This window comes from Peromyscus leucopus, unplaced genomic scaffold, assembly GCF_004664715.2.
Source record: "Peromyscus leucopus breed LL Stock unplaced genomic scaffold, UCI_PerLeu_2.1 scaffold_256, whole genome shotgun sequence".
NCBI classification, from domain to species: Eukaryota; Metazoa; Chordata; class Mammalia; order Rodentia; family Cricetidae; genus Peromyscus; species Peromyscus leucopus.
This window is the reverse complement of record NW_023505130.1, coordinates 78132-88000: the sequence shown is the minus strand read 5'-3', so window position 1 is coordinate 88000 and position 9869 is coordinate 78132. Positions and strand designations below refer to the sequence as shown.

Here is a 9869-nt window from a genome sequence, read left to right as displayed (position 1 = left end):
CTGGGATCAAAGGCGTGCACCACCACTGCCTGGCTGTTACCTTGTATTTTCTTGGTGTGACAATTGGATACTAACAAGTGACATGCAGGAAGTTAGTGAAGAAATTTGATCCTAGGCTGCTAGTAGGAGGAATGAGAACAGCAGAGACCTCAGCCTAGGTGCTGCCACTCAAGTACTGACTGTTCAGAGCTGCTGCACAGGGGAGATCCTTTCTAGAATTCAGTCCTATGGGGGTGGAGGTGGAGGGCTTCCCTGAGGAGGTAACATCTGCTGGATAAGGGAAGGTTATGTTAGCTGAAAAGACAGCCAGGGAATAGGAGCAGAGCCGGTTTTTGACCTGGTGCAGGCTGTCAGATGGAACATGGTTCCACACAGCCCAGTCCTAGCTCTTGCCATTGGAGTGTGCTGGGCTGTAGAACTAAGCTTTGTGGCTCTAAGCTGTGGGCGAGTTTTAGGATTCGTGTCTCAGTAGCCATGCACACACTTAGGAGACCCACGAGCAGGGCATGAACAGAAGAAGTTGCTGGTTAGTTATTAGGAGCCCTGGAGCGTTCTGTGTGCTGACCTTAGCATGGGGAGCAAGCAGGTTGATCCTTGAGCATTGCTCTGGTTGATATGCCCCTGTCTACTGGGAATGCTGGCCTCAGATAGCCCAACTGTAGGCTTCCGATGTAGAGAAGGAATGGTTCCGTAGGCCACATTCTCGTCTCAGGAAGAAGCAAAAGCCTGGGGCTGGGCTTGCAGGCAGTGAGGTCATCTCTGGGTTATTGACAGTGAGGATGCCTGTGTTCTTGAGCTCTTAGTTGGAACAAACTCATATTGATTGTTGGCCTCTCCTTGGTTCTAAGACCTTGAAAATCCAATTCAACAAACATTTATTTATTGATACCCCCTGTATACCAGGCTCTCCCCTGTGTCCTAAACATGTTGGGTTATAGGGGCAGTGCTCAGAGTTGCAGATTCACTTTGGTAACTCAGCGAGGATCACAGAATTCCAGGTAACGCAACTTCTCTTAGATGTAATTATTATTATTATTATATTATTATTATTATTATTATTATTTTGGTTTTTCGAGACAGGGTTTCTCTGTGTAGCTTTGACACCTGTCCTGGAACTCACTTGTAGCCCAGACTGGCCTCAAACTCACAGAGATCTGCCTGGCTCTGCCTCCAGAGTGCTGGGATTAAAGGCATGCACCACTACTGCCTGGCTATATGTATTATTTATTTAAGTTTTCTGAGACATGGTCTCACTTATGTAGCTCTGGCTGGTCTAGAACTCACTATGTAGATCAGGGTAGCCTTGAATTCAGAGATCTGCTTGCCTCTGCCTCCTGAGTGCTGGGATTAAAGGCATGTAGTGTGTGTACACGTGTACATGCGTGTATCTCTATGTGTGTGTGTATGTCTGTGTCTGTGTTTGGGTACGTGCATGTAAGTGTAGGTGCCTATGGAGGTCAGGAAAGGGCTTTAGATCCTCTGGAGCTGGAGTTATAGGTGCTTATGAGTGCCCTGCTGTGGGTGCTGGGAACCAAACTTAGGTCCTCTGCAAGAGCAGTAAGTGTTGTTAACTGCTGAGTCATCTTTCCAGCTCTAATGCAGCTTCCTGCTTGGTTTCTGAATTCCTGTTTTCCTCCTTGGTCAGAACCTGCTTTCTTAGAGACTGGGAGAGAGACAGACAAGGAGATGGGAAATAGAGATGACATGAGGAGAGAGACTGAGACAGACAAAGATGGGAACAGAGAGAACCAGAAGAGGGAGAAAAAAAAAGAGAAAGTCAGAAAAATAAATAAAACTTTTCAAAGCTAAGAGGGAGGGAGGAGAGAAGAGAGAGAGAGAGAGAGAGAGAGAGAGAGAGAGAGAGAGAGAGAGAAAATCTGAAAAGCTGGCGAGATGCCTCAGTGGTGACGGTATTTGCTGCCCAGTATGAGGACCGGAATTGGATCCCTGGGACCCACATGGTGTACAGGAGACTTCCCTAAGTGGTTTCTGATCTCCACGTGGGCGGTGTGACACATGTGGCGTGTGTGCATTCACCTACACACAAGTAACTCGATTAACTAATACCTTCTTACTGAGTTCTCAATAGAAAAGTGAACTTGTTGAATAGGGTGTGATGGCAGTTAGAGGATAGCTGGCAGAGTCCTCTGGATGCTGCTATGGCAATCGTTTTGGCTGGCATCTGCCTCTGTTCCCTGGGACCAGATAGCTCTTGCTCTGTCACTCTGCGGTCACTGAACCCCAACCCAACCCAGGAGGCTTGACCAGGTGACCCTGAGACAGTGTGTGTGCTGACTGAAGCCCTGGTTGAAGCTGTAGCTCTGATGCAGTGGGCATTCAGTGCCCAAGGGAGGGCTTTCAGTGCCATCTCAGTGAGGAAGGACGGTTGTGATGTGGCACTGTGGGTATGTGGCTCATCTTTTCCCTGGCCTTTCCAGAGCCTGTTAACAGGGCTGAGCGCTGCCTTCAGGAAGCTGAAATGTGGAGCTCTGCTGGTCTCCAGCAGGTCACTCTCAGGAACTGTCAACAGCAGCTGGGTCATTCAGAGCTACTCACAGCCTGAATACAGAGCGGGGACAGACAAGTATCTTTGAGTGTTCCTGGAGCAGGAGGAAGCTAGGCACAGACTCAAGGGACTCAGACCACCTGGGTGTGTTTGGCTTGGTTCTGTTCAGGGCCCCGAGTCTCATGCCAGAGGGGAGCAGCCATGAGAGGCGGCCGTGTTAGCTTTAATTATCTGGGCAGTTAGAGCTGTACATTATGAAAGTCGGGCAATTAGGCGCATTCCTTGAAGCTATGGAGAAATTGCTGGCTATCAAGTGGAAGGGAACTCGGGCAAAACAGATCCCTGCTAATTGCAAGAAACATTCAGCAAGAAAAAGCCATCGTGGATATCACTCCACAGAATGTTATGAAAACAGTGATTAAGTACATAAATCTGTTTGGGCATGGTGTTGGGAGGTGCTGGAGAGGAAGTTGAGTTTTCTGGTGCCCCTCCCATGCACAGGGGCAGGACTTTGTCTGCTCCAGCCTCTGGGACCAACCTTGGAGTTTGGAGTCTAGCGGTTCCTGGTATGGACTCTCACTTGTAAGGAAGGGCTCCCTGTTGCCTGGGGATCAGCTTGCTGGGCTTCTGCTCCTACTGGGAACAGTCATGCAGTGTTCCCATCCTGTTACGATGGCTGTGAGGATGTTCTGGGCTCTCGGAGGCCACACCAGCCACCTCTGAAAGCCTTAGCTGCCAGGCTCTTTGGAGACATCTGTGTGTGTACAAGGGGTGAGGCTGGAGACCAGGGGTAATAGAGATCCCCCTAACTCAGAAAATAGCCTTGGCCCCTTAAGGCTTGCTAGCCCTGCCCCTGCTGATCCATGCTAAAGCCTGCGTTTCCTTTGCAGCCTCCAATGTACACATGCGGACCCCACCCTCCAATAAGGTGATCAAGACCCGCTATCGCATTGTCAAGAAGACCCCAACTTCTCCCCTCAGTGCTCCATCCTTCCCCTCATCTCTACCCTCCTGGCGGGCCCGGCGAATCTCATTATCCAGGTAGGAGGGCCTTATCTAGATGTCTACAAACCTGGGTACTGGCTCACTGTCTAGGCATTGAGGGCTGAAGATTGAGACCTAAGGCTTCTGGGATCTCAGCTTCTTCAAGGAGCTACATGGTGTGCAACATCTTAATTGGCAAACAACCTAATTTTTTTCATTTGTTTAGCAATTTGTACACCATATACACAGCCAGCTTGCTTATATGGCATGCCTACAAAAATGTATGTGTGCGTAAGTCCATTGCTGATGTCAGCAAGCCTACTATTTGTGGGACCTCATGCACCATGGATAGAGCTGCCCCGACATATTTGAGTCCTCTACAATGAGCTGCCCATGAGTGTCCTTGCTGAGAAATTTCTGGTGAGAGAAGTCAGGCCCTGAGCAGCCTGTCTGAAAACTACCAACATATTAACTGTCAAGAATGGTGATGTAGCCGGGCGGTGGTGGTGGTGGTGGTGGTGGTGGTGCTGCTGCTGCTGCTGCTGCTGCTGCTGCTGCTGCACACCTTTAATCCCAGCACTTGGGATGCAGAGGCAGGAGGATCTCTGTGAGTTCGAGGCCAGCCTGGTCTACAGAGCGAGATCCAGGACAGGCACCAAAGCTACACAGAGAAACCCTGTCTTGAAAAACAAAATAAAACAAACAAACAAAAAAAAAAACCAACCAACCAAAGAACGGTGCTGTAGGGTTCTTCATTGCCCTGCCTAGGCTGTCTCAATGAATGCACTGGCCTTGCTGTAGCTACTGTGTCAGACAGCCACAGGGTAGGGACAGCAGATTACAGGAAAAGCCTGTGTGTGTGTGGCATTTGGGGGTCTTCGCTGGGTCTTTTGGGACATTGCTCCCCACTCATCTCTTTGTTTTGAGGTGAGAGTGTCCTACCTGCAGACTCAGGGAGCGGTGGCAGTCCAGTGGATAGGTAGGGAGCAAGGAGTGGCCTAGCCTTGTGCTGGGGGAGCTGTAGGTCTGGAGCCTGGGCAGATCCACTTGTAGAGCAGCACTTCCCAGGGCCTGCTGCCCTCCAGCAGTCCTGCTTTGCCGGTGTTCCTGCTGCTGCCCAGAGGAGTCCAGGTCGGGCTGATACCACAGGTACATCATGCCGTGTGGACAGCCCTGCCTGCTCTGGGCCTGTGGCGGCGAAGGGGGTGTGGGTCATACACTTACTTAGCTTGTATGTCCAAGGTCTACTGGCCTCTCCCTTACTACTGGCCACACCAGACTTGGCCCTGTTGCCGACTTTTCTGGAGGCAATAGCTGGAAGTATATTTTAAATTAATTTACTGACTTTTTGTAATATTTTTGTTTTAAATAGATTTATATGCATCTTGGGGGCTATTTCTACAAATTTATGAAGATAATTTTTACTCTCTCGATAAGGTTAAATTTACACTGCTATTTCCATATTAATTCACATTGCTAAGTGGATCTAATTTCTTCCGTTCCTCTATCTGGTGAGCATGGCCTTTCCTAATGCAATTTCCCCTCACTAAATCACTGTGATCGGGAGTCATGATCGAGCTAAATTAACTTAAATTAATTTACTTAATAAGAGCCCCAGATCATCGTGAATGAGGTTCAGATTTATTGATTCTCAGCTAGTGAGAACCTCCCCTCCTGCAGCCAGTATTAGTCCTGCATCCCTCCTCGTGGGGCATGGATAGGGGCACAAGGTAATGCTCCTCGGGGACCCAGCCACCTGCTCCTCAACCTTGGAGAGCTAAGCAGGCTCCAGGTTTCAGCAGGGCTTCCTAGGAGGGCCCTAAAGGAGTCCTTATGTAGAAACTTGTGCCCAGGCTCCAGTGGGCTGAGAGAGTCCTGCAAAAGTGAACTGTTGGTTGTAGGTCTGTGGGTGCACAGTCAGTGGGCATGCACACAGTCTCTTGTGGAGACTAGAAGGTAAAGAGCAGCCAAGTCAACTGGGCTCTTCTCTCTAAACTTCCTGTCCTGTAAAGGTGGTACCTGGTGTGGTTCAACTGTATGGGTGGGCAGGAGGTGGGGTGGATATTCCCTTTTGATGGCTCAGGACCCACAGCCATAGGTGTCTGAAATGAATTGATATGCTAGCCAGTAGTTGTGGGCTCCAGGCCTCAGTGTTCTCCCTGTACTCAGAGTATAGTTCAGCTTACCAAGCTGGACACAGTTGCTGAGGGTATGTAGAGGGCCTTCCACTCTTTCCTGACCACTCACCCTGGTCACTTCTAAGCCCTTGTCAGGTATTTGGAACTCTTATGGGTCATGACTTCTGGGCCTAGGGAAGGAACTAAAGCTTAGGTATACAGCTCTCATGAGACCCTGGAAAGAGCGACTGCCGGCAGATTGGGCCTCCCTTACCCAAGGTCACCCATGCCCTGGTGTGGCTGCCTGCTCAGCAGAATGGCTGCCAGCTAGTTGTTCGACCTGCTATCGCCCGCTGCATACACTTGGGCTTGGCTTATTGAAGCAGAAGAAAGAGCTTGTCTCTAAGGGCAGCGGTTGAAGCGGCGGTGGTACCTGCTTCTCTGCTGTCTGTGCCTGTCAGAGCCGGGGCACAGTGAGTATTTGGCAGGCCTGCTTCGGTGCAGCTGACTGTGAAGGTTGCTTTCTCAGGTCTCCTTGTGCCGTAGGAGGGAGTGGGATGACGTTGGATTCAGGCCACCGCAGACCAAGACGCTGGAGTGAAGAGAAAGCAGTGCTCTTTACTGGGACTCACCTTAGGCCATAGCTGCCTCACCTGGGGAGGGAGGACATCCCTGGAGGGTCTGGTGGGTAGCCCTAGCAATCTTGGAAGTTTTGAATGGACAGCGTTGGAGAGTGGTGAACACATGTGGTGGGGTGACTCAGCATGGATAGGAGATGGCCTCTTCTCAGTCTTTGCAGATACTGTGCTTAGAGATTTTGACCACTCTGGAGAGGATGGCTTGCTACATGACCTTGGGTGGGTAAGCCACTTCTGGTTTGAAGCCTTAATTTCCTAATCTGCCCTTGGATTGGCATTATTCATTCTGAAGTATCAGAAGGGAATAGTAGGTCGTAAGTATGGAAGACATGGACAGTGAGTGGCAGAGAGGTTTCCAGGGTTTAGGTGGGTCCTCAAAGGCCTGGAGACCAGCCTGTTTGCCTCATCCTAAGCAGGCTTGTCAGTGACTGGGCAACATCATAACTTGGGTGAGGCCTCCTTGCTACATCCTGGGGCCTTGTGCCTGTGTTCTTCCCTCTGCTTTCCTGGGGAGGCAGAAAGTTCTGCACCTTGGGCAGTTAGCACGGCTACTGTTCTGGGGAAAAGGCAGGGTGACCATCTTTTTCCTTCTGGGAAGTTCTGTACATCCCTTCCTTGGAGCCTCAGGTGGCAGTGTAGGGGAACTGCCACCATCTATTGTCTGAACACATTGTGCTAGGAGGTGACCTACTTTAAGGTCATGAGAAACTGATGGTAATATGCTGACAGAATACTCCCAGGAGGGGAAGTGGGTCCTTTTCTACTGTTGACACTCTCTGGGCTGGACATGGAAGTCAGCTAGTGACTCAGATTTTTTTTGGCTGGTCAATGCTTGTCTCTGTCTAGGCAGAAGACTGGGAGGCTGCTGAGGTACCCTTAGGACTTTGAGGTAGTCCCATTCTGGGTCTCTGAGGATGGGCATGCCATTGAGGCTGTGGTTGACAAGCTCATCTGTTGCCCTGGCCAGGTGGATTGCATAGAGGCCTGTGACAAGGTGAAAGGACCACAGTCCGTTCTGGTACAGGACTCTGACTTTGAGGGTAGTGTCTGTGGTACCCATCTCTGTCTTCTTGGGTGCTTGGGGTACTGCTCAGCTCTGCGGCTTCTCTGTTGAAAGTGGTACTAGCTCATGCACAGAGGGGTCAGCAGGATGGAACCATTGTTTAGTTCGCTCAGTCCAGGGCCTGGGGGCCCCACTGCACCTCACTTGGCCTCACCTCGGCCTCCAGAGAAATCCTCGAGCATTGTACACCACTCTTGTCTTGGCACAGGCTTGTCCCCAGGGGTTTCAGGCCCAGAACCAGCCCAAGTGGCCAAAGGATGCTGTGCAGGCCTGGGGTCTGAGATCAGGGGCAGAAATTGAGTGAGGCTTCAGAGAGGAGCCATCCTATCAACAGAAGAGCACATCAGCATGGCGGCGGGCGGGTTTTTTTCCTAAGATTTGTGGATTTGCTGTGTCCTTGTGGCTCTCAGCAAGTTCATTAATCTGAACTGAAGCTGAAATGTGACTTATATCCCTAAACTGCTGTCACTTTTTTCTTTCTCCAAATTCATTTGACATGAAAGTGCGAAATAAACAGAAGCCACTGTGCTTAAGCAGATGAATCGAGAGGCTTTTCCCAGCCCAACTACAAATGGTCCTGTCACAGAGCTGCTGCTTGCTGGGGTGCCTTATTTTATTTTATTTTGTGCCCGTGCGGTAAATCTTAAGTAATCTCTGTGCAGTTTGACGAGGTTTAGGCCAAGATTCTGAAAGGCTCTGAAACGCTTCTCCCAAAGTGACGTCTCATTAAAGAGGATTCAGCCAAGGATGGGAGGAGGCTCTACTTCACGGCCGCTTCCTGTGCTCTGTCTCTATGTGTTTCCTTAATGAGCAGGTGCACCTACTAGCCTGGCTGTCGCAGCCGCCCTGCTCTGCCTCCTGCTGCTCTCTGTGCAGGGGACTGTCTTGTGACTGCAAGGCTGCCACAACAAAGTGTCACATGTGTATAGCTCAGAAGTGGGAATTTACCTCTCACTTCTGGAGGCCAAAGTCTGAGATCAGGGTGAAGACAGATTGTGGGGGCTGGGAAGGACTTGCTTTTGGTTTACTGGGGGACATCTTCATATAAGGGAGAAGAGAGCTCATGGACATTTGGTCTTTTTACTTAAGGACACTCATCCATCCTGAGGACCCGATCCTCGGGCCTAATCTGATTCTTAATAGCCTCCCAAAGGCCCTGCCTCCTAATGACATTTCTTAGATCTAGGGCTGCAGCATTCCATCCGTGACAGGGGATGTACGGTTCACTGTCAGCGAGAGCTGGAGTTGCCACAGCTTCCAGACATTCTAAGAGAGTGTAGTAGTAAGAGGTACTTAGGGTGATTCCTTATGAGGCCAGTGGTCCTTCTCTCCAGGATTACTTCCACCTTGGTCTCTTCCCTGGTCTTATACAGCCCTCTGGCAGTTTACCAAGGCCCTAGCTCAGCTCAGTATGGAGTTCTATTCACACTGATGGCCTTAGATGCCAAGGGGGTGAAAGTGTATTAGGTTAGGGCCTGTTGGAACCTAGGTCCTAGTAGGGATGGCAGTTGGGAAGTACGTGGACAAATGAGTAGCCACTGGTAGTACACGCCGAGGTGCTGAAATCTGTCCAAAATGGCACATTGGGGTTTGGTCTGGGGGAAGACCCATCTGGAAGCAAGACTTTTAGGGGTTAGGGCAAGGCAGCACAGGCCATAGCAGGAGGGCCTGCGTTTCTGTGGCTGGAGAAGAGTTTAGAATATCTGCTGAGAGGAAAGGAGCTGGCTCCGAGGCAGGGTCACTGGTCTGTTCCTGGGCCAGTCAGTGGGGGTATCACGAGGTATAGGATGGGCATTATTCCCTCAGGTACTTGCTAATGAGGCAGCGCCGTTGTAAGCCCTCCTTGGGGTTGCCGCCTCAGCTCTGCAGGTGAAAGGTGTCTCTAGTTCCGGCTGTGGTGGAGAAAAAGGTAGGCTTACTCAAGATAGTCCAACTCCTCAAGGGCAGAACTGAGCCTCTTTGACTGTTGTCTCAGCCCAGGCATGCTTTGGCCTTAGGGCCTGCTACCACAGTGCACTGACCGTCAGACTGCTTGTCCCCCTGTCTCAGGACAACAATTCTTCTGCTGTCAGGCTTCCTTCCTTAAGACCAGGAATTGCTCTGCTGGGTCCTCAGCATTTGCAGCTTTGGCCTTGACTGTGAGGACCTCCTCATCCAGGTGGTTGCATGTTTTCAGTAGGATGAGTGGCGTACATCTGAGCCATAGCTCTGAGCCTCCCTCTGTGCTGATGCTCTTGCAGAGTGCTGTATTGTGGAGGTCAATAGGGATGGTAAGGAAAGAAGACGGGATCCTGGGGTGGTGCTGCATATAGTGGGTACAGTGGTTAGAAGCATTGCTGTCCATCTGGGAGCCACCACAGCCTCCTCTGATTCCTTCCCTCACCTCAGTGTCAGTATTGGGAATGTGAGTCAAGACCAGCCTCCTTACATACACACACAGGGTTGCATGTATGCAAAGGCTGTTACCCAGGTCAGGGGTCTAAGAATAGGGGTTTCCTGATTCACGCAAGGCCAGGACAAGAGGAAAGGAGTGTCCAATACTGTGGTTCTGGGAACGGGGT

At 50.5% G+C, this 9869-nt stretch overlaps 1 protein-coding gene across 1 annotated transcript in view; it reads left to right on the top strand.

Moving 5' to 3' along the window:
- Window positions 1-3342: 3342 nt before the first annotated feature.
- LOC114694149 (zinc finger CCCH domain-containing protein 3-like) overlaps window positions 3343-9869 on the top strand; it is a gene marked incomplete at its 5' end in the record, with an annotated part of 48638 nt that continues 42111 nt past the window's right edge. Inside the window, 1 exon segment of the mRNA XM_037201895.1 lies at window positions 3343-3547. Within this exon segment, the coding sequence (XP_037057790.1) occupies window positions 3343-3547 (205 nt within the window).